General features: G+C 45.4%; 1 protein-coding gene across 4 annotated transcripts in view; it reads left to right on the plus strand.

The window, feature by feature from the left end:
- NSMCE2 (NSE2 (MMS21) homolog, SMC5-SMC6 complex SUMO ligase) overlaps positions 1-25,248 on the plus strand; it is a 217,361-nt gene that overhangs the window by 184,386 nt on the left and 7,727 nt on the right. For all 4 annotated transcript variants that reach the window (XM_084749150.1, XM_084749151.1, XM_084749152.1 and 1 more), the window contains 2 exons: positions 23,862-23,962; positions 24,312-24,418. In XM_084749150.1, coding sequence (XP_084605276.1) covers positions 23,862-23,962; positions 24,312-24,418 — 208 coding nt within the window. The remainder of the gene's footprint in view (positions 1-23,861; positions 23,963-24,311; positions 24,419-25,248) is intronic.

Genomic DNA, 25,248 nt, shown 5'->3' on the forward strand with positions numbered 1-25,248 from the left:
GTGAGCGTGTCCTGGGAAGAGTTAAAGGCCCCGTGCCTCCTTACAGCTTCTCCTGGAGCTGTTGAGCCTGGTGCAGCAGAAACCTCAGCTGAGCGCAGGGCAGCTACTGCAGCTGCATCTTCCATGAAAGTGCTGCAGAAGTGCAAGCCTGACATGGTTTGTGATGTCCTGTTTGAATTTTAGTTCCCCAGATTTCCTTTTGAATGAATGCCATGTTTCGTTTATATTCATAGTTAGGGGTAGATATTGCTCTTTAGTAGAAATCTGTATCTACCTTGTTACAGACAGCCTGACCATATCCCTAGCAACATACCTGTCCTATGCATTCCGGAAGGCTGGACCAAGTTTGGGGATCCGCTGGCCCTGTTACAGGATAGAGAGTGGTAACAAATCAAACGTACCAGCTGTGTGACATCAGGCAAGTTCACCTCTCTGTGCCCCAGTTCTCTTGTCTATAATGGGAATGCTATGGTTGCCTGCCTCAGAGAACCGTGTAACACCTCATCAATTAATTCAACTCTGGGCCTGGCACACAGTGAGCACCTAGTAAAGCAGATGGATGTGCAGCATGGTGGCTCACATCTGTAATCCCAGCACTTTCAAGGCAGAAGCAAGAGCCCAGCCTGGTCTGCACATGAGTTCCATGCCTTCCAGGGCAACAAACAACAAAATAAGGGAGGGCAGGTCATAACAATGAGCAGCTCAGTAGACTCTTGAGGCAATTTCCTCACCTGCAGGGTTTTATCTGTCCCCAGGCCCTCACTCACAGGGTGCCCTGAAGAGTAGGGTAAGAGTAATTGTTACATTTACAGAAGGGCCCTCCCAAAGAGCCCCTTTTTACCTAGAACCCTCAGACCACTGAGGTGGAAAGTTTAAACCAAAGCCAGATGAATTACCGTTTACCCAGGGCCCCTAACCCTCAAGCCACTGAGGTGGGAGTTTGAACCAAAGGCAGTTGAGCCAAAGGAAAGGATGTGATAGCCTAGGAGTGAACCAGAAGGGATGACTTTGAGGAGAAGAGAAAGTAAGACACTTCTGGCTAGTGAAAACAGAGCTCACTTTGGGATGCACCATGAAGAAGTGTGAGGATCTACTCCACTGCCCTCCTCAGGAAGGAAGCTAGCCTCAGGGACCCCGTAGCTCCACCATAGCACCAGCACTGCAGACCGTGATAAGCTCACCGCTGGAAAGTTCGACATGGCCTAGACATCCAGGGACAGTCCTTCCAGAAGCCTTGAGTGTATATCAGGTGCCAGAGAAAAGAGAATTCAGTCTAGCACATAGCAGCACAGGGAGGGAGAGTGCGTGGATGGTGTCCCTCAAGTAAGGACATGTAAACTGTAGATCTTGCCCCTCTGTGCACTCAGCTGAAGACCAGGCCTTGGAGAGGATGACCACAGCTTTTCAGTTCTAATTAATACCAAGTCCACTAAAATAAGTTGTCCCCTTTACACAGTAGGCTCTTGTGTTTGTGCTGTGCACTGTGGAAGTAGAGCTGTGCATTCGAGAAGAAAACGAGCAGTTCATAAACTCCTGCGGCTATTTCCTCACCACAGGGTGGTTAGCAGTCCCCAGGCCCTCGCTCATAGAACACTGGAAAGAATAGATAATAAAAAGATTGTAAACCCTGTAAATGTCAAACACTGTGCCATAGGACAGAGCAGCCACACAGGGCAGGAAAGCAGCATGGGAAAGAGAAAATAGGCATTCCTCCCGCCTGAGGTTCAAAACTATGTTCTGGATTTTTAACAGGAACTAATCATCTTGATGTGTATTTTCCTGTTAATTGGGCTGTTTAGCACAATTTGGAGCAGTGCCTTCAACATCAGAGTGTGTTACTAGAAGTCATTTCACTGTTTTACAACCCAAGTCTGTTTGCAAAGAAATTGAGACAAGTTTATTTCATTTCAGTTCCAATCACCAGCCATGTGATTACCAAGTGTAGCATGGAGGAGCCAAGTTTAGAGAGGCACAGAGGAAGTCTGCACTCTAGGCTGCTGCTTATAAACTCCAGTCAGCTACAGCTTTTGGGAGAAATCATAGTTAGTTGCAGGTTTTATTCGGCACTTTTCCTATGAGGCGATCAAAGCTGCTTTGTGGACTTAATCTACCTAATTTCTCCCACCATCCCTGCCACGTAAGTAGCTGCTGCTGTCCTCACTCTGTTGATATGGAACCATAGAGAGATACGAAACTAACTGCAAGGTCACACAGAGAAAGAAAGCATCAAGAATGGGAGCTAGACTCTACGTTTTAGTTTCTCTTCCCATTGTCACACTCTACGTAAAGCAACTTGAGAATTCTGGAAAGGGTGTGCTTCTGTGTCCAATTGAAATTGCTTAGAAAATTGGCAGATTTGCAATAAGCCTTCATAGTCGCAGATATTCTAGAAATACCTATCGTAAGTTCTTCAGATATTAAGATCACCGTAATAGTACTGTATGGTTTGTAGAATCAACTATGCTTAGCATGTGAGGTGGCTGTGAGGTGTCCAGTTTTCAGGAAAACAAGAAGGGAAACATTAGCATCAGAGTTTCCTCCATTAAATGAGGTGATATGCATACTGTGCATAGCAGAGGGCTGGCCCATAGGAAGCTCGCTACAAAACAGGTTCCTGGAGTAGGTCTTTGTAGGCTCAATTTTCTTAACAAGTATATTTTATTGCGAACTTATTAACCAAGACTACCTCACTTATAAACTGACCAACCTAAACAATAGGAAAAGAAGATTAAAGAATACAATAATGAAACCATAAGGATATCAGTTCCAAGGAACGATTCTCCTGGCGTAATCAGCAGGATTTCTTCTGCTGGAACTTGGAACAACCAGAACCTGGAATCTCAGCCGGAGCCCGGAGCTCAGAGTCCGGAGCCCCGAAGCCTTCCCATGAGCAGTTCTCTCTAGGAGCGTCTCGAAGTGGAGTGATGAACAGCCAAAACTATCCCCAGTCTCCAAAAAGCCCCACCTCTTATTTTTGGCTCATTTTTATACCTCCTCTCAGAATTTGTTCAAGGATGTTTTTCAGCTGGTTAATAACCAATCTACCCCACGTGGTGGACTTCTAAGGGGATAAACATCACCTGCTCTCTCACAAGTCTTTTCTCATCCCCCACTTGTGATCTAAACAAAAAACATGTTTATCTCTCCTTCAGATCTTCCTTTGGTTAGATTTTCACTGAGTAGTGAAGCTCTTGATAAGTGAATCCACATGTACAGACGATGTATTGTTGTTGTTGTTTGTTTGTGCATTTACTTGTCCCTGGGGAGCCTTGTGCACGCCATGCTACCCACAGGCAGTTAGAGGACAACATGCAGGAGTCAGTTCTCTCCTTCCGACTTGTGAGTCCTGGGGTTCAAACAGTTAGCCAAGCTTGGTGCAGACACCTCTCTCTGCAGAGCCGTCTCACTGGTCCTGTCTCTGTTTGAGATCAGCTATCTAAGCTTGGCTGGCCTGACACTTTCTGTGTAACCCACACTGGCCTCAACGTCACATCACCCCTCTTGCCTCAGCACTCTTTGCATGCTGCGGTACAGGCATGAGCTGCCGTGTTCATTTTAGAAGCACTCCCATGTGTTGCAGGGCAGGCCCACTCCCTGCTGTGACCCTGCTGTGCTCCTGTGTGCTAAGAGATGTGTGCTTTGGATGGAGCTTCAGCACTTGAACTTGGGTTTGAAATTGCCTCTTCAGTGGGCCCTTGAGTAGCTATTGAGTCTCACAAACCAATCCTTGATTTCAAACTCTTTGGGCTCTCATGAATGTGGTGAGCTACCATGAAATGTAGTTGGAAACTTTCTGATTTGGTTGTAAAGAGAGATGGGGAGAGGAGAAGTGAAGATCACATGATCTAGTTAGTTCGGGAACTTGGAAGAGACAGGATTGTCTGAGGGGAACCCCAAACAGAGACTCTAGTGTCATGCAGCTGCTGCCAGCAGCACTTGTTCCCAAGTGGGACTCATTAAAAACACATTGCCCTGTGCCCACGCCAGCCAACAGAGTCAGAATCCCTAGGAGTGGGTTTGGGAACCACTGCCACGACCATTTCCCAGGTGAGAAAAGTAGCCCCAAGAAGAGAAGCTATTCCCTGGGTCCCCCAACGCCACTCCCAGGGCTAGTCGATGGCCAAGGCCAGCCTTAGGTTCAGGTCACATCCTCAGCCAAGGCAGGGTCTTCCCAAGGCTGCCCCAGCCCCTGTGTTCTCTGCTGGCTGAGGAGCAAGAGCAAGTGCTTCCCTGTGCTATAGAGAGCCTCCTGACTTTACAGACCACTGTGGGGCTAAGCTAGGTAAAAGATGTTCTGTTCCGTTCACTGTGTGCTTTCCTGACAGTCTGTTCTGCAGACAACTGAAAGGCTGCTAAATTAAGCCATTTTTCAGAAAGGTCTGAGTCATATAGTGGCAGCTGTCGGCGCCTTGCCGGAGGTGCTTTGATCATTGTTGTCTGAATGTGCACATTAGTCCTGTGCAGCAGTGTGTTGGGCTGTGTCAAGGACCTAATCAGATAATGGGCTCCACCCTTGAGCAAGACCAAAGGCTTATGGGTTACTCTCAAGGCAGGAGAAGACATGGGAGCCACGTAGTTGAGCATCAACAATCTTATCTCTCAGCCAGGAAGAGCGTGAATGCATCCTGCCTGTGCAGTTGACCTACAGAAGGGAAGTACCTAGTGCAGATGACATGGGAATTTGGGAGCAGATGCTAGGACGCAGTGGAACAGAATTGGTTTCCTCAAGGGAGTTTCCTCTATTCAGTAAGGAAGGCTTTCATTGGGAGTTGGCATTTCAGGGACATCTGGAGATGAGGTCTGGGAAGCACAGGTGGCCATAGGCATCTGTTTGAGAAGAGCTGTGCCCAAAAGAGATCATGTAGTATTTTGCATCAACCTGGGTGTAAAGAAGTGCATAACCATTGTATACCATGGAAGGAATCTTAAGAGGCCAAACTCACCAAACAATTGCCAACAACATGATTGTGATGGGTCATGCTGACATGACTGGGTGGTGGGAAGTGGTTCAGGAAGGTTAAAATCACTGCCACCATTCCTGAACAGGTATTTCATGCCATCCCATGTCTAGCATGTTGCATAAAACGTCTTGTTTCTTAGAACAGTCCTTTGGACAGGTGTTTTGCTCCAAGTATTCTGTGGCAGTGACTGCCCACTCAGACTGGGTGGTTTGCTCAAAAGCACGGGTCCTTCAGGAGACAGTATTCTCACACTCTGGTGGTTCCTTCCTTAAGGTCTCTCTCAGGGTATTGAGGTGGAATGTTAGAGATAGGCAGATAGGAAGTCGCTGAAAGTTTCTATCTGGGCATGCAAACAAAGAGGGGAACAAAATGATAGCTGGGAATAGGGTCACAATGATTACAAAGAGCAGGAAAATAATGCAAGGTTTTGCTGTTGGCTTAATGATGTTTAAGAAAAGACAAATGGGCAATGGCGAGGGGTGCGTACTTGGCAGGTAACTGGCACAGTGGCATGACCCATTGAGATAAAGAAAAGGAAGTCTCCTCAAAAAGAGAGAAGATGTCATTTGTAATAAGCTTTACTGGTAAAGTGGGTGTCTAACATTGAGAATAGGCAGTGCCCAACCAAAGGGAAAAGGTCAAAGTGGATTAATATGTTGATGTATCGTTTCAATGGATGATAGCACAGCAGCCGTGACATCAAAAAGTCTGCCACAATCCTGTGTGCATCTGGTACTGGAATAGCTACTGTAAAGATGAGAAAGACAGCTTTTAGGCAGGAAGCAAAAGTAAACACATCCAGTATCCTAGAATCCAGGGAAGGGGAAGTAAAAAAGACTTAGCATCGTTTCTGTGCTGACCACATTGGTCAGTAATTCATTAGAATACATTGGAAACTAGTTTAAATCTTTTCAGCAGACCTGTCAATTAAACGACCCATTTACATATGAGGAAAGGAGGCACTGAGTACACACATGGCCAGGGGAGAGGTAGGACTTCCCAGGCCTGACTCTGAACTGTGGCTGCTATCTCCCCACTGCCTCAGCTAGACACTGGAGAAAAGCAAAAGACGAGACAATTACAAAACTAGAAGTTATAAAAAGAGCAGAGAGCCAGTGGGACCTGGTGGCCTTAATACTGCAGATTTGAAATGGCCAAAGCTTGAACTCACATCCTCATGCTGTGTGTGGAGGGTTGGATATTAGTCACCTGGGAATGATGGGGCTCTTTTCCCCAAGATAGTTCTGTCTGGCCATGGCATCAGGAAATATCCCACATGACACACATGTCCTGTTTACCCTTTCCAGTGGCATGGGCTACCTGCTATTGATGAACTGTGACTTAATGTGAATCACAGCTAATTGGTAGAAGTCTTTGGAAAAAAAATAATTAAAGTTGACAAAACTGGGTTCCCTGTGTGAGGTCTTTGTAATCTTGAGGTGAGAAAAGACAGATGGGCAGAGGTTTGGCTCTAAGAGGAGGCAGAAGTGTGCTTCATCTCACTGGGAACCCACATTCCATTCCCTGAATCACGTGGTGCTCTTGTTGCTGACTTGCAGCCCTGTTCTCCCTCCAAGTGTGTGACAGGTCTCGACACAATTCCTCTCTGTACTCCACTGCCTCTTGTAGCAGCTTCCAGAATGCTGGTAATAAGCACATTGCACCTACACGCTGTACTTGGGTAACCACCTCTGTTGCTCAATTTACTTAATATTGGTCACAGTGAAACATGTTTTCATCACTTGAAATCCAAATTTTATTTGCCAGGTTACTAATGGCCATTTATTTCTGTAACATAAATTAGGATGTTGTGCAAGTTTACCTTACAAGCAGGTTGACTCTTGAAGTCCCAGGCTTCCCATGGGCTCAGTGTAAAGAGTTGGTTGGGATGACTTAGCCAAATACCCACAGAAACTTTTGCCTGCTTGCTTCTTAAAGATGGTCTGATGGTGATGATAAAGGATTCAGAACTGGAGTGGGGTTTGGAGGTGCTTTAGCCGGCCCTCCTGTCTGGTCTCAGGGTGTAGTGCTCGGGCTGGAGAAGGACCGGGGTCAAGAGAAGGTAACACACCCTCCCAGGTCACAAAGCCAGTAAGGATGGGCTCTCAAGTCTCTGTGCCGATCACACCGAGTGCTGCTTTCTTCCAGTTAGTAAACACCTGACCTGAAGGCTGCTGATGCTGTTTGGACAGAGAAAGGGAAGCAAAACCTGCTGGGAAGATAAAAGCTTTTGAGACTTTTTTTTTTTTTTTTACACACAAGGGTCAGCAGAACACCCATTTCCTACTGCACGATCTCCCAAAGCCCCCTCAGCTTCAACTTTTGAAAAGCCATGTCCCCTTTCCACTTAGGAAGAATGCATGCAGACAGCTATTGCATCAAAACTCCCAAGTAGAGCAAAAGCCCAGTGTTGATCCGTGTCTGGCTTCCTTAGCGATGGCAGTGAGCATTTTACCAGAACCTTAGAGGTGATACGGAAAAGGAGAGGAGAGTTAGCAATCTCCTAGTTACATAGTTAACACGGTATGAGACGAAAGCTTGCATTATAATATCCTGCGTGCTGCAGACTTCTGAGTGTGCCTGCAGACTGTCTGTCCTTTCTAAATACAGTGTCTGTTGTCAGTTGCAGGGTTTTAACTGAATTTTACTCCAGCAGTAATAAGAACTATGTGATGAGAAGTGGGTCTGTAGAAATGGTTCTGATTAAGTCCTGACTCAGGGCACCATGTGCCTTCAGACACCTTGGGATCTGAATTCAGAGAAAGGATTTTCAAAAGATTCCCACAAAAAGCTAATTATAGCTCTAGACTGAGAGGCACAATTGACATGAAGGTCAAGGATGAGCAGACAGGCTGGGAGAACACAAAGTACCTCGTCACAAGATCGGACTGACCCTGGGGAAATCTTGTCACAATGTTCTGTGTAACTCCCAAGCACAGGTACATTTTAGACAGCACCTGATGCCTGGCTGCTGTGGATCCTTCAGCGCTGCCTGGTGCCCTTCTGGTCTGCTGCTGTCCTACCCCTGCCCTGGCTTTTCTTCCCCAGCCTCCAATGTCTCCCAATGTCCCTGCATTCCCTTGAGCTCCCTATAATGCTTAGAATGGCCTTTCTTCCTAGGAGTCCTGCTGGAGCTCACAGGACATGTGCCACACATTGTCATGCCACTTTCTGTCCCAGCACAAGACAGTGAGCTCTTATCTGAGTGCATGCAGGGTCTCCCAAGAGCAGCAGCAGTGCTTACTTCAGTAGGGATGTGAGGAAAGAAGCAAGCATGTTCCTATGTGCTGACATTCTAAGGGCATTTAAATAATCACGGTTTGGGAAAGTGTCAAGTGGTTGGTGTTGAGAAAACCTCCTCTCAGAAGCTTTGGTTGCTGACGTAATGGACACGAGGGCTTTGTACATATCATGGGAATGGCTGTCCCTCCACCTTCATGGAAAATGGAAAGGAGGTAATGTCTGCTTCACAGGTTTGCCTGCACTCACTCTTCTCACCTCCTTTTCCTTGGGTTACTCTGCCTGTCCCTTTTGTCATTACTATATGAGGCCTCCCTGAGTGCTCCCTATACCAGAGCTCGCCTCTCTGTGTGCTCCCCATGCTGAGCTAAGCCACAGGATGACTTGCCTTCCTCCCCTCAACCCTGCCCCACTGCCTAAACAGTCACCAAATGAAAGTTGCAGGAATCATATCTTGGGCTCCTAAATGAGGAATGGAAAAATCAGTTTTCTTAAAGTTTTACTCCTGATCTTAGAAATTATACCTTCAACATCTTTAAACTGTATTTCAGGTTTTGAATCTTGGTTATCCATTCACAGGAAGAATACTCCAAGACTCACCACAAAATTAGAGCAAAACTTGAGCCAGGCATGATGCCACACGCCTCTTAATTTCAGTATTAAGGAAGCAGAGGCAGAAGTTCAAGGCCAGCCTCAAATACATGGTGAATATGCAACCAGCCTCAACAAGAGCTTAGAGAGAGAGGTTGGGGGGAGGGGGGCAGAGAGAGAGACAGAGACAGACAGACAGACAAACAGACAGACAGAGGAAAAAGGACACTCTGCACAGCCCCTGACCATGGTTGACTGAGGTTAATTCCATCTGAGTATTAATTCTGGAAAGTAAAACTGTCTTTTAGGATTCCTTCCTCATCCGTCACTGTGCCATCATGGGAACATGTTTGACTGTTTCATTCTATTTGTACTGGAATTGCTACTTTGATCTCCTTAGAGGCTGAATCAGACTTTTGGAATGAAATAGTCATGGACTTCTTTATCATTAGCTTTTTTACTATTTAATTTAGAATAAGAACAAGATGATAAAATTAGATACAAGAGGCCTCTGTGTGTCATCAAGTAGCCTAGCCTACTTTGGGTAACAAAAATAAATTCTCCTTAAATACTTGCCAGCTTGTCTGGACAACTTTGTTAAGATGAATGGCCTTCGGTCTGTGCTATGTGAGAAGCCACCTCTCCCTCAGAGTGCTTCCTGACAATTAAATTTTCCCTCTTCTTAATTTCATCCCAGTGCTCCTAATTATGACCCTGTAATTAGTGTGCTGATTACATCCCCTGCGCAATTTCTCTGCCTCCTTGATGTTCACCCTTCATTTATTTTTAGTGCGCCTCCTCTCTTTGCTTCTGAAGCCCCTGCCTGCCTGTCCCCCACAGGGCTTAATGCTCAGGGCCTCCGAGTAAGGGAAACTTGCCTGTCACCCCCAGCTGCCCCTCCAGAGTGATTTGCTTCTGTCATGAGTGCCACATGTCACAGCTAATGAAGAGAATGGTAGTCTGAGAACCTTGAGAGCTAGGTATAGCCTCATCCCTCTGCCGTGTTGGGGGACGTCTGCTCATTATTACTGCATCAGAGTGATTCAGATGTAGCCCAACAGCCCATGGAGGAATTGCGCCTCTACCCACGGCGCCATCTTCATTATATCCTCAGGGTGGCAATTATCTGGAATGTTCATAGAGTTCATAAAGCACATTCTTGGGAGCTTTCTCCTCTCACTTTCTCCTTCCTTACTTCCATTTTGCAGTCCCTACTTACCAATAGGCTATTGCACTCACAGCGATACTGTCTTCCCTGGTGTAGGCCCACAGGCACCCACAGGTTTGCAAACAGATAGACAGACTTGCCAGCCAGCCTTCTTTGTTTTTCAGAAAGCATTCCCAGAGTCCTCGTCTTGTAGGATGTTCTACTTCATCTGCACAGCAGCCTAATAGGATGGAGAAGAGAGCGCATGTGGGAAACACCCATCCCAAGTTGGTTGGCCGAGCCAGCCAGTGGGTCCAGGGCCTAGACTCTGCCCACCCCCGAGTGTATGCCTACAGGAAATGTGACACTCTCCCCTGCAAAAGAGCTAGAGAATGAGGAAGGCATCTGGAAGCACCAAGGGCCCTGCAAGTACAGTCCGCATCCTGCCACTGAGCCCTATGGTGTATCAAACCGGGGAATCTAGACATGAGTGAAAGCGGGCCCCACCCTTGAGACACTTAGAGAGCAGTAGGAGAACACAGGCACAGAAGTCTAAAGGATGTGTGGATGGGGCCCTCCAGGACCCCCTGAGTGAGTTCTCCAGAGGAGGCAGAGCCTTGGTAGAATGCCTTCCTGGACCCCTCTTGGTTTCTTCCTTCTGTGTGGCACAGACAGCCTCTGTCGATGCTGCTGCCGCCGTGTCCTTGTGCTTGCCCCCACTATCATCACTTCCCCAGAATATGGAAGCTTTCAATGAACAAGAAAATCTGCCCTCCCTGGTGTTTCTGGGAGTGAGTACAGGAAAGACCGAGAGTTCCGTGCTAAGCATATTGGGAAGCCCCGTGGATGTCATAAAGTTTTAAGTGTGACTTCTCCATGTTTACAGAATTAACAAATGACTCATATCTACTGTATACATTGACCAGAGCCCTGTCCTTAGCTGATCCTTACTGTGAAGTCCTGTGTCTTCCTGTCCATGTGAGGAAGGTTCAGAAGAGGCTGGAAGTGGGGGTGGGACAGAGGAAAGTCTTCGGGACAAGGCTTAGTTTAGGGTATTCCATCATGGGTCCTTTCACGAGCTCTTCAGCGCCTGCCCTCATGTGCTGGCTCCTTCCATCTCCCTCCCCCCTGCCTCCCCTGCCTTCTCTCTTACTTTCATTTTATTTCTTCCTTTCCGTCAGCCAAATTTTCCCTTTGGGGGGAGATGTTTTCTATGAGAATAACTTGAGACAGTCTGTAGGTGTGACTTAGCTTAGGAGGTCCCTCCTGCCTGATCACCTGGCACTTGGCCAGTGACGAGCCAGACGACTCTAGGGGTGGCTTTGCTGGCATTGCTGTACATCATTGTTAGGCCCCACTAGATTTGTACTCTCAAGCTTTGACCTTTTAAATTTTTTTCATAGGCCAGCCAATCCCAGCATTCTTGAAGGCAGAGCTTAGCTAAAATAAATTAAATAAATAACTGTCTTCCATAATGAATACAATTTGAGAGTTGATTTAAAAAGAAAAAATAATAAGTACATTGTTCAACAATAAGGAAGTTGGGTTTTTTGTTTGGTTGTTTGTTTTGGTTTTGCTTATTTTATTTCTATTTTATGAGGGGGTGTTTTGAGGCACAACTTTACTGTGTAGCCCAGGCTAGCCTTAAACTTTTTTTTAAAATGTGTATGTATGTGTTTTGACTATATATATTTTATGGCGTGTGTATACTTGGTCCCCTTGGAAGCCGTAAAAGGGCATTGGGTCCTCCTGGAACTGGAGGTACAGATGGTTGTGAGCCACCATGTGGGTGCTAGATCCAACCTGGGTTGTTTGCAAAAGCAACAAGTGTTCTTAGCTGCTGATCCATCTCCCTAGCCCTGTCTCGAACTCCAGGTCCAGGAGGTCTGATACCTGCTTCTTGACTCTGCAGGCACCTGCACTTTTATGCACAAACCCACAAGTACATATACACATTACTTAAAAAATACTTTTTACATTCTCAGTCTATCAAATATCAATTTCTTGGTGCTCTTATAAAAGATGCTGTGATTAAGTATCTACAATTGCACTTTTCCCTACCTTGGTAGATTGAACAAGGTTAAAGCAGTTGATAGATTTATAAAAACTGATTGTTACATGTTCCTCTGGATGTAGATGCTTTGGGGCAAAAGAGGAGAATCATAATTTGTATAAGTCCATACTCTGGTGTTTATTTCTTGAACCTGACTTTTGGGCACTTGATTTTGGTAGAGTAGCACGGCATGGAGAGTCTGGTGATGTGGCCTGGATGGTCATCATATGGCTCTCTGGAAAACTGAGAAATCACGACAAGACCAAGCCACATTTTTAGCCACATTCGGTAGCTCACACCTGTAATCTCAGCAGTCAGGAGCCACACACTCAAGGCCAGCTTGGGTGAGATAGTGAGTCCCAGGCAAACCAGAGTTTCAGTAAGTCCCTGTCTCTAAACAAACAGCAAAACCAGTGTTCTTGGGGCTGTGGATATGTGGCTCAGTGGTGAGCACTCGCCTTGCAGGTTTGAGGCCCTGAAGGGGTTAAGGAGAATCAGTATATATATAGCTGTACTGAAAGTGATTCTTGCTTTAGCAGCCCGGCCATCACTGAACCTCCATGGAGCTCCTAGCTTTTCTCCTGACATGATGACAGTATGAAGATGAAGAGGGCAGAGTCCCCTCCCTAAAGGAATCTGCAGCCTGGTGGGGAAGTTAGGAAGTGGAGGCTGAAGCAGGATGTGCACAGAGGGAACGGAGTCTTGAAGAATGTCAGGGATTGGTGCAGAAAGATGGCAGAAGTAAAAAACAAAGCAGATTTGGACAAAATATAAGCAGCATGGTATGAATGCTGGGCTTGGGTTCCAGGTGGAAAGCCATGGGAGATCAGGGTTCTCTAGGTGCGAAGGAAGTGCCTGGTCCTGTCAGAGTCCATACGTTCAGAGCTGTCTAGCTGGAGTGGAAAGAAGAGATTAGACAATTGGTGAGCAAAGAACTTTGTGTAATAAGGGAAACAGGAAATGCTAAGGGCTTGACTTGGAAGAACAGCACTGAGGGTGAAGAGGATGAGCCAGAACAACTTGTTCTCAAAAAGAGTGGTTGGGGTCAGGAGTAAGGTGTTGTAACAGACTGTCCTCAGTACCTGGCACTTGGTTCTTACCACCTCTAATATAAGAAAAGATAGAAAGATGAAGATGGATGTGTGGTACGTGCCTGTAGTCCCAGCACTCAGGAGGTTGACGATCACAATAGGCTTAAGGCCCGCATGGCCTATGTAGACACGGTAAATAGGCAGGTAGCCTGCGCTACACAGCAAGACCCTGTCTCCACAACCTCAAAGCTAAGATGATGAACCTATAGGGGATTCCTTCCAGTCTTTCCTTTCAATATACTTTTCTGTAATTCTATGTAAACACACCTTCTTGGTGATAGGAGAGAGAGAGAGAGAGAGAGAGAGAGAGAGAGAGAGAGAGAGAGAGAGAGAGAGAGATGCTCAAAACAAGGAATTTGAATATGTACATTGGATTTCCTACTTTTGGTGACCGGAGGATGACCACCACACCTCTTTTAAGAAGCACTAGAGGCATGGAGGCGCATGCCTTCAGTCCCAGCACTGGGGGCGGGGGGTGGGAGGTGTACAAATGCAAGTACTGTGCTTGGTGCTGTTTTTCAGTTTTTATTTCCATGAGGTAGCATAGCCCAGTCTCACCTGGATGGCTTTTCCTCCACCAGTTAAATGCACGTGGGTTTTGATGGTGGGTTTTTCAAAAGCTGTGTTTTGACAGTATTTAATAGATGAAAGCAAATTAATATGTTGTGCCAGCTGAAGACAAAAGATATGTCTAAACCAATAGTACATAAAATAGTAAATGGAAACGCATATTATTAAGAGGTTGGCTTGTTCCTAGGAATAATCTGAAACTCTTTTATTCGTTCTCTGCAAGATAATCAACCATATATTGAAAGAGCCAGGGAAGGGAAAGCAGACAGCAGATTGAAGATGTTGACAGTGCCGTGTCAGCAAATTGTGCATGCCAGGCTAATTTAGGCCTCCCTGTTGCCTGGGGCATGAAAGGGTTCGTTCCATGTAGAACCCCAGGCCAGCCCATCTTGCAGGTTCTTTGAGATGATCTAACTGACCATATGCTATTACAGGTACACATAGAATGCTCACTTCACGAGAGTTTGGATGATAATGTTAGTAAGCATGATAACACTTGCTTTTTCTCAGACATCATTCTGAGAACGTTGCTAGTCAAGCATGATGTCCCACACCTGTAATCTGTGCATTCAGGAGATGGAGCCAGAAGACCCAGTTCAAGGTAGAGTCTCTAAGATGGCTCAGCAGGTAAAGGCTGTTGCCTCCAAGCCTGATGGTCTGAGTTCAATCCCTGGAGCCTACAGATGGAAGGAGAGCCAATTCCACAAGTTGTCCTTTTACCTCCACATACACTGTGCACATGTGTGTGTACTTCAGCACGTGTACAGGTACACAGAGAGAGAGGTGAGGGGGAGGCAGGATGAAACTAAAAAATCTAAGAGTTCAAGGCTAGCCAGGCTTCCTGAGACTGTCTGTCTCAAAACCACACGTCAGCAACACCATAACCTTTTTCCATGCTCTCTCATTTAGTCCTCATAACTACATGAAGTAAATACCACTATTAGCCCATCTTATGGCTGAGGAGATGGAGGCAAAGAAAGCTGAGATAAGCTCCCCAGAAACACCTAGCTAATTGAAAAGGCAGGTCCAAGCAGGCTGTCTCCGGATCCCATGCTCTTAAACTGTAATTCTTGTTGCCTGGCACCCTTCCCTCTTATCACACCTTCCTGGGGAGTGCGCTTAGTCACCGTCCTCATGAAGAGCTTCACTGCACAGCTCTCCTCTCCTCACCTCTAGGGATGCTTCGGTACTCGTGTGACAGAAGTGTGTGCACCAGGTTCCATCTTGTCATTACACCACACATGCTTATCCACAAGGAACCATCAAGGTCTCTGATGAGACGCTGTATCCTTTAAAACCACATAAAGGAGGACGTTAAAGCTAAAAGGGTTTAGAAGGCAAAGAAAGGACATTGGCTGCTCAGGGCTGGGTGAGGTGGGATAGGATGCAGTGGGTGCAGTGGAGATGGCTTCTCCCAAGTATGTAGACCAGAGATGGCTGTAGGAAGAGCAGGAGAACACCCTTCAAAATGTTGAGCTGAGGTGGTGGTGGAGGCAATTGCTCACATTTAAGGAGGCAGCAGAGTTGTGTTAAATCTGAGTATCATCGCCATGGTGGTGAATGTCTATAACTCTAGCATTTGAGAAGTGGAATAGAGGAATTGTGAATTGAAGAAATATATAGAAATGTTGATTCAAAAGCAGAGCGTATGTATGTGTTATATTCTGGCTGAGAGATCTTTCTCATTGACACTTATAAGAAATCAGCTCTCCTGAAGGCTGGCCCTGCTCTCTCCTGGGACCTGTTTTCCAGAGGTCTGTGTGCAGCTCTCAGGAAGCCACTCAACTTTGTATGTGTGTCCCCTATGTGACTGGACTCCTCCAGGACAGGATTTTTATCTTGTTCTTTCCCCCCCCCCCCCACCGTGTGTGTGTGTGTGTGTGTGTGTGTGTGTGTGTGTGTGTGTGTGTGTGTGTCTTTCTCTGCGCATGCACCCTCTCTTTCTTTCTTTCTTTCTTTCTTTCTTTCTTTCTTTCTTTCTTTCTTTCTTTCTTAATAGCCTTGTCTGTCCCAGAACTAGCTCTGTAGACCAGGCTGGCCTCAAACTCACAGTAATCTGCCTGCCTCTGCCTCCCAAGTACTGGGATTAAAGATGTGCTACCACTGCCTAGCTTTGGATTTTATTTTTTTCAATATAAGGATAATGCCTGTTACAGAGTGGTAATAAAAATAGGGATGGTGATCAGCCAAGTATGATGGGTCAGATCTGTGATCCCAGCACTTAGGAGGCTGAGGTAGGATGGAGTTTAAGAGCAGCCTGGGCTGTTTAGCAAGCTCCTGTCTCAATAGTAATCATCATCGTAATCATAAGAGAAGTAACTATTCAAAGTTGCGGTGTTAGAATTCTGTAGCATTGGTTCATATACAAATGCAGGTACCTGATAAATTGCTGTTGTTGGATATCTTACATTGTAGTTGTTGTTCTGATTACATTTTGTTACCTCTCTGTTCACTGAATATGTTTGTTGAAAATAACATTTGGTGACTTTTTACTTTAATTTTAATTTTTTACATACATTACATCCTAACCGGTCTTCCCTCCCTCCACTCTTCTGAGCCCCCAACACACACCTACCCTCTCCCCCCAGATCCACTCCTTCTCCATTTCCCTCTAGGAACAAGAGAGGGGCAGGCCTTCCAGGGATATCAACAGTACATGGCATAACAAATTTAATACAAACCCTCATACTGAAACTGAACAAGGCAACCCCGAAGGAAGAAACGGGTCCCAGGAGCAGGCAAAAGAGTGAGAGATGTCCCGCATTCTCTCTGTTAGGAGTCCCTCAAGAACACCAAGCTACGCAACCATACATTTGTTGACTTTTGCCATTCCTGTGAGAGTTATAACATGTAGGGAGTCCTCTGCTCCATAGGCCCTATCTGAACATGATACACATCTTAATTCTGAAAAACTGTTTACACACAGCAGGCACGTGTTGACACAGGAAGTACTGGGATCCAGGACTGAGTTCCCTTCAGAAAGGAAATGGCAGCTTAGCCCAGCTAAAAAGCTGATATTCAGAACAGACTGTCAGTCCCAAGAAGAAATTGGGGTACAAAATTAGGTGCCCCAAAATCATAGGGGGGCCCTCATGTCTCTCCCCTACCCCTCCCTCCCTCCCTCCCTCCATATCTCTCTCTCTCTCTCTCTCTCTCTCTCTCTCTCTCTCTCTCTCTCTCTCCCTCCCTCCCTCCTTCCCTCCCTCCCGCCCCTCTCTCCCCCCTCTCTTACACACACACACACACACACACACACACACACACACACACACACACACACACCTCCTACGGGCCTGAACCCACTGTCACAACACTTCCTCACTGGGACCTGAGGCTGAGTACCCAGGTGGATCCCCACAAGCCCAGGCACAGCTGATACAAAGACAGACTCATAGCAGAGTTTCAGACTCAGAATTAGTGAGCTTTGGGAAGCCCCTGCATCTTCTGTGTACCCTCTCACCCTGTCTAAATATGCCATCCCAGAATAGTGCAAGTGAAAAATCCCAGCAGGCAGCAAATATTTGTATAGCATTTCCTCCATATGCTACTATTTTTGAGAGAAAAGTGCTTTTAGAAAATGTTCAGGCCTAATTGAAAAAGTACATAGCAATCAACATTTATTCCCCACTAGCATAAAACTGTCTAACTAGTAGCCAAATTTGGGATGCCTGAAGACAGACAAGTGACTAATGCTAGGGCTGTGTGTGGCCAGAACCAAATGTATTTTGTGACCACAAGACCATGTCTGGATTCTCCTTTGTAATTACCACACAGCCTACTGTAATTGTAAACCTTATATTTACTTCCTGCCTTTGACATGTAGTCCAGGGTCCAGGGCTGCTCCCAGACCTACAGTGAAGTTCTCTCTTACTTGACTACAACATGTAAAATTATTGAGTGAGAAGGTAGGGCACATCTGTTAAATATGCAGTTTTAATCTTGTGCTTTATTGGATGAAGCACTTTACCAATCTAGTGTTTATTGAACAACTACTATCTGCCAAGAACTATTTTAGACTCTAGGGACCACAAAAGCCTTATTTTCCTGGAAAAGATGAGTGAGCTGGGGGAAGGAGGAAGGAAGACACACAAGAATGCAGTGCATATGGAACACAATTACAGTACTAGCCATCAGTGGCTTCTTCCGCTTGGTATGTCAGAAAAGGCCTCTCCAGGATGACATTTAAATTGACATTTTAAATGACAAGAAAGAGTGGAACAAGCAAAGGGCAAGAAGAACATTCCCAGCAGATTAATGGAAAGACCCAATTTGCCATGCTCCCAAAACAGAGAAAAGGCCAAGGTGACTTGAACGTGGCAGGTGATGGGTGACTGGTGATGGTAAGGTTGAAGGGCATGAGCACACATGTGTTCATGTGTACCAAGTGGTGTGACTCTCTCTGAATTGAGCATCAGCCAGGAGGAACTGCAGCTGTCTGGGCAGGAGACAGTCATGGCTTAAGCTGAGGTATAATAGAGATCCCGGCAGAGGGCCAACATTGGAAAGATGGGATAGGCCCAGTGACTGATTGTGAGGAGTGAAAGAAACAACATTCAGAGGGAATCCTGTGGGTTCTGCTTTGACTGGATGGTAGTGAAGGGCACGAGAAAGACCAAAGGCCTCAGGATTAACAGTTAAAACTGACTAATCACAAAGCCAGATCTTGGTCTACTCAGTGCCCACCTTGCTGTGTCTTCAACTGCATGTGTCACTAGGACATATTTAACTTTGGAAATACTCCTTCAAACACTTCCATCATTTCTACTTCCTTTAGAGTTCATTTTATGACATCAAGGAAACAAGGAAGGAAGGAAGCAAGGAGCTCTGTGTATTCAGGTGCTGGAAAGGTATTCATTGGTTAAGAGCACCTCCTGTTTTTCCAGAGGATCTGAGCTTGGGACCCTACACCTGTATCAGGGGCCTCACAACTACCTGTAACTCCAGCTCCAGGCAATCTAATGTCTTCTGCAGGCCTCTGGGGGCACCACATACACATGTGGCATACACTTACCATACCCAATAGTTAATAAATATATAAATAAAATTCAGGGCTTAGGGATATAGCTTGCCTACCTTGCAGAAAGCCCAGCACCACATACACTGGGCATAGATGGGATGTAACTGTAATCACTTAGGAGGTAGAGGCAAGAAATCAAAAGTTCAGAGTCATCGTTAGCTACATAGTAAATTTGGGACCATCCTCCAGTATATAAGGTGCTGTCTTAGAGGTGGGGATGGGGAAAACATCAATTGAACAATCATATTTAATTGATTGCCTAACTCCGACCCTGCTTCATCCTGCCACTGTGGTCTCAGTTTCTGTCCAGGTTTTCCTCCTCAACATAGTGCTTGGTCCCTGAGCCCAGGCATCCAAATGCAGAGTAGGGGTTCTGAGACCTCCCCACTGGTTAGAAGTTAACAGCTAGCATGTGCATCTAACAACACAGCATCTGTTTGTCCCGCCATACCTAGGTACACATTGAGGGGTTATCTCTGGGACCCATGCAGATAGCAATTTCATGAATGTTCAGGTCTTTTAGACACAATGGCATCATGTCTGCATAGAACACCTCCTTTTATAGACTTCAAGTCATCTCCGGGTTATTCACCATACCCAGTTTGGTATAAATGCTATATAAAGAGAAGAGACACTATTTAGGGACTAATAAAAAGACATCTAAAAAAAAAAAAGACATCTAATTTGCTTGCTTACCTATGCATAATCAGGAACATTTTGTGATTCCTTGGTAAAGGTTACATTGACTTAATCCAGTTGCTCCTTTATTATAGGTCTAGTTTCTACAGTTGCCTTCAAAATATCATGGGACCTAAAACTTATTCTTGTCTATATAGTGGGAATAACAATACAGTTCTTCACGAGTGTTATGTGAGTGTTAAATGAAATAACATGAAGTCACTAGAGCAGGCCTCAGTAAGCTTTAATGAGACACCCTGGCAATGTTTGCAGTGCTCAAATGATCCAGCTCAAGACCATGGAGTGGCAGGCACCTTGTGAGCAATCTATGAACACCCTGTTTTTAAACAATCTACAGTTTGCTGTCTCTTGGTGTTCTCGGATAAATGAGATGTCAGGTAGTGGCTAATCCCACTTTTAAAATGCCTGTGGTTCTGACAGATCTGTATCTTTCTCTCTAGCCTGCCTTTTACCACATATGCCATACAGTTTTGTCCTCAGGATCAGGTAAACCACCATAGTGATATTTATTGCCAGATGTGACCTTTTGTGAGCACCTTGTAGAATCCCAGCATTAATGTCACTTTCTATAAATACAGGTGTAGGGTGAGGAAATGCTCTCTTTAGAGAAGTGTCACTGCTGCAGTCTTTCCCCTTTTAGACTCTCAGTCTGTGGGCTATTACTCACTCTTGGCGTTCACCCCTTCTCTTTTGTTGCCTCCTTTTTCGTGATCTCTGCTGTCTCTTAGTTCCCCACTCAGCCCTCCCGAGCGGTTGACATTGCATTTGAGTTGTGCCTTCTTGCTTCCTCTACCTTTTGAAATTTAAAAATAGAAAATAACCAACAAACCCACAGTCTTTTACATGGGCTGAACTCTGTTATACAGCTAACAGATTTTCCGGTGAATTCCACTCTGTAATATTTATAGTCAGAAATCTGCCATCAGCTCAGAATAAGCTCTGTAACAAATATACAAGGAGCTGCTTTTATTTTGACTATCAGACACAAAACCAGGCCTAGGCGACAAAAGCACATAGGAGGAGGCTTTGGAGAGTGGGTCCCAGAGTCAGAATGCCTCCAGCCTGCCCCTTACCTTTTTACATTACCTGCCCAGTTTCCTGAGTCGCTAGTTCATAAAGGACCCTTTGAGGACTCTGACTCTCATACTGTGAGTTCCAAGCCCAGGGCTCAGGAAGCATGCAGCTATTTGCAGAAGCCCCATCCCCACATCACATGCCAAATGTGCCAAAATATGGCACCTTCCATATTAAATGCCATTTTACTGCTGACTGTTTTTTTGAACTGTTTTTTGCAACTTTGCTTTGGAAATCGAGTAGCTACAAATAACTGATTTGTCATTGGCTGTTAGTTTCTAAGCAATTTTCTTTTCATACTTGGGAATCCTTATTAGATTAAATGATAGATCCAGACTGTATATTGATTCCAAATGAAATATTGTTAATTAGCAAATAAGCAATTAGTGAATATAAGCAAATAATACAACTTGAAGGCCTTTAATATGAATTGATTTTTAATTTGACAACTAGCTTGCTTAAAATAAAGGATTAAGCACTGCTGATCTATAGCACCTAAGGCCAAGTGCCCCCGGTTTGGGATTTGGGGGTACTTCAATAGACAAAAGCACTTGAGCATCCCCTAGTTCAAATAGCTGAAATCACAAATATTCCAAAATCTGAAACATTGGAGGCATTGTATTGACACTCAGAAAGATTTCTGATTCTGAGACACCGATGCCCACCATAAACAGTTTCCAGGGCCTCAGATAGTTTCCAGATCCTTGAAAAGGTGTAGGGTTGCAGGCGTTGCAGTGTGTGTCTCAAAAGCTCTGCTTGGGAGTCTAGCATCTTCATCCTCATTGTCTGAGGGACTGAGTGCTGGTTTAGGGACATGAAACTGCCATACAAATAAAGAAAGGGGCCTGGAGAGATGGCTGAGCAATTAAGAGCACTGTCTGCTCTTGCAGAGGTCCTGAGTTCAGTTCCCAGCACCACACGGTGGCTCACAGCAGTCTACCCTGGGATTGGTGTCCTCTGCTGGCTGCAGGTGCACATGCAGAGAGAGCAGTTGGGCGGTCTCTGCACTCCAACTGTCCATTCGCCAGATGGCCTGGAACAAAAGCTCTGCACCTTTGTCCTGCCTTAGTAGTGTCTTTCCAGACAGATACTCCACTCTCCCTGAAAGGAGGCCCAAAGTAATTCCATAACACAAAGGTTGACACAAGCCTCTGACCCAGAGTCAAGGGTCTCTCTCCCACACGTGACAGAACAGCAATTTTAGATCTATATTAATCTACCAAATGAAAGAAAGAAAAGGGAGAGAAAAGAGGAGGAAAGAAAAGGCCATTGACACACAACCGACAAGTAGAGGTTAAATATCCCCTACCCAAAATGCTTGGGACCACAGTGTTTCAGGTTTGGGGTTTCAGAGCACTTGCATTTACATAATGAGATACCTTGAGGATAGGATTCAGTCCAAACAGAAAGTTTACTTATACCGCACACACAGTTTCTACACATAGCAGCATTATACAATGGATTAGATAGATGACCATCCTCACCACCACTTGAGCTAAAGCAGACTCTGGTTTCATACAGTATCTGAAATAATTGTATCCATGAGGCAGAGTCTCACAGTGGCTTTGTCCATGTCTGGTGGTCCTGCCCATATGCAAAATGTGGCAAATTTGGGGATATTGCAGATTTCAGACTTTGAAGCTAGGGAGACTCAGCCTGTATCCCTTCTTCAGAAGGAAACTCACCCGTCATCCCATTCACAAGCCGCCTGTCTCCTGTGTCTTCCTCAGTAAAGGACAGGTGGGACACATTGAAAAGAAGGACATTTTGGAAGCAGTTGGCCCTGTGTTCACAGCTTCACACTCACTGCTCAGCAGCTCTCAGTGCAGGCCAGGAGCTTCAGGGTGTCCTCCAGGTCAGCTGTCTTCGTAACAGCAATATGATGTCACCTGCCTTTTCCCATGTGTTCCTCAAGGCTCTCCAAGATGGTATTGGAAAGGGTTAGATGACAGAAAGATACTGAAACACTAGCTGTCTCTAGAAACTGTGAAGCCAACATTTAAGGTATTTACAAAACCAGAAAACTATGCCGTTCTCCTCACTTTGATTTGTTGTGGGAAATATAGTTACTTTTAAATTTTAAAATGTTACTTATATGAGCTGGGTGTGGTGGCTTATGCCTTTAATTTTAGCACTTGGGAGCAGAGCCAGGTGGATCTTTGTGAGTTCAAGGCTAGCCTGGTCTACAAAGTGAGTGCCAGGACAGGCAGTGCTACTACACAAAGAAGCCCTGTCTCATAAAAACAAACAATTATTTTCATTTTTAAAAAGGTTATTGGCCAGGAGGTGATGACTCATGCCTTTAATCCCAGCACTTGGGAGGCAGAGGCAGGCAGATTGCTGTGAGTTTGAGGCCAGCCTGGTCTACAAAGTGAGTCCAGGACAGTTAAGGCTACACAGAGAAACTCTGTCTTGAAACAAAACAACAACAACAACAACAACAACAACAACAACAACAACAACAACAAGGTTATTTAAGCCAGGTGTGGTGGCGCACACCTATAATCCCAGCATTCTGGAAGGCAGGGACAGGAGGATCACTGAGTTGAAGATAGCCTGGTCTACAAATTGAGTCCAGGACAACTAAGGCTACACAAAGGAACTCTGTTTTGGGGGAGGGGATTTATATTGACATGTAATGGGAGTGTTGGTATTATCTTTAAATGAAGCAATAAATATATTTTAAATTCTTTAGTCTTAATATCTACTGTGGTAAATATTGCTAATACAACCCATGTTTTTAAAAAGTTTCTGGAGTCTTCAATAATATCTAAGACCTCAAAGAAGTTCAAATAATACTCTTCAAAGTCTGTTTCTGTACTGCCCACAAGAAGGTCCTGTCTTAACAAGGCACAGTGATGCAGCACTCAGGAAGCAGAGACAGGCAGATCTGTGAGTTCTAGGCCAGCCTTGTCTACAAAGTGAGTCCAGGACAGCCAAGGGTACACAGAGAGACCCTGTCTCAAAAAAAGAAGAAGCAGGAGAAGGAAGAGGAGGAGGTCCTGTCTATTGACTCTTTTCTGGGGCCATGTTGGTTTGTTTGTTTTCTCCATTTGTCTCCAAAGCTGTGAGACAGACTTTCAAACAAGGCACCTTGCTAGCCCAGTGCCTGTAACTGGGCATGTAGGAGACCAAGTGCTCTGACTCTTATGACCACACCCTTTGTTACTAATCTCCATTCCCTTTGAGATTAATTATCTGAACTTTGTAAAGTCTTATTTCACTGCTCTGGACATTGGGTTCCTTATCAAAAATGGACAGAACTGGGACTTTGGGATTCTGTTAAAAACAGAGGACTCAATGTGCACCCATCCAAGTGCCTAGTGCAGGGACTGCGGTCAAATAGGCCCTGAGGAACTTCCTGCGCTGCCTTCCTCTCCCTGGTGTGCTGCTCACTAGCCCCCTTTTCTTCTTGTAGATGGTATGCATGCAGACAGAGAGAATGATGGGATAGAAGGAGTTGACGAAGATATGATTGTAACCCAGAGCCAGACCAATTTCATCTGCCCCATCACACAGGTATGGCTTCCTCTTTCTTCTCAAAGAAAATGCAGTTAGGTTAGATTCACAGCAGCAGAAGGGTTTCTGTGTGCTTCCTGATATCCCACTGGGAGAGAGGAAGCAAAGAAAGAAATTGGGATCAAATTGTATACTTGAGGTTTGTGGCTAAAGCACTTTTATGCCATCATATACTTTAGGACCTGGGAATAAAGTCATAGCCCAGAGGCCAAGTGAAGTTAGAGGCACTGTAGCCCAAATTTCCTGATCTCAAAGCTAATTACTTAAAGCCATGAGGAGAGTTAGCCTCTGCGGGAGTAGGAAATGGGTGGTGGTTATTCCTGAAAGCCTGATGTCTTCTTAATCATAGCTGGAAATGAAGAAGCCAGTGAAAAATAAAATGTGTGGCCACACATACGAAGAGGAAGCCATTGTTCGCATGATCGAATCCAAGCACAAGAGGAAGAAGAAAGCCTGGTAAGTAGAGTGCTTGAGGAAGCAGAGCACCCTGGTGGTCCTCAGTGCATGCCAGAGAGAGCTGCTCATAGTCTCCCCTAGTTATGCCTCTGCCCAGGCTGGCAACAGGAAACTGGCTTTCTGGGAAGAGCAGTGCGCAGAAGACACTGAAGATATTCCAGATACACCATCCCCACAGAAGGAAGAGACTGTGTGGAACAGTAGGATTAGATTACAGGAGTCTAGTGAATTTGTGTTGTTTAAAAGGTAGCCACCAGGGACTAACTCAATTTGTAGCATGCATACCTGGTATACAGGAAGTCTTGCTTTCAGTCCAAGGCAGCACACAAATCAGGCACGGACACACATGCCTGTAACCCCAGCAGTGCAGTCAAGACAGGAGGATGAGACCAGAGGTCATTCTCAGCCACACCAAGAGTTGAAGCCAGCCTGGGCTACATGAGACTGACTCTGACACGTAGACACTTTCTCTCTCTCTCTCTCTCTCTCTCTCTCTCTCTCTCTCTCTCTCTCTCTCTCTCTCTCTCTCTCTCTCTCTCTCTCTCTCTCTCTCTCTCTCACACACACACACACACACACACACACACTCACATACACCAGACTCACTCATGTACAGGCAAGCGCGCGCACACACACACAAACCAAAGAAGCTGAGGATCTACTGAACTGTGATGTGAGATAACTGTCTTTTCAGTGTCTGCTTAACCAAAAGGAAATGACCTTATTCTTTGCTTTCTGCAATAGGCCTTTTGCTTAAAAAATAAATATTCTAAGACAAGAATTCATATCCAGTGGTCTTGGTGAGGAAGGCTGCATTATCAAAGAAATGT

Source organism: Acomys minous (assembly GCF_964271855.1).
Source record: "Acomys minous genome assembly, chromosome: 12".
NCBI classification, from domain to species: Eukaryota; Metazoa; Chordata; class Mammalia; order Rodentia; family Muridae; genus Acomys; species Acomys minous.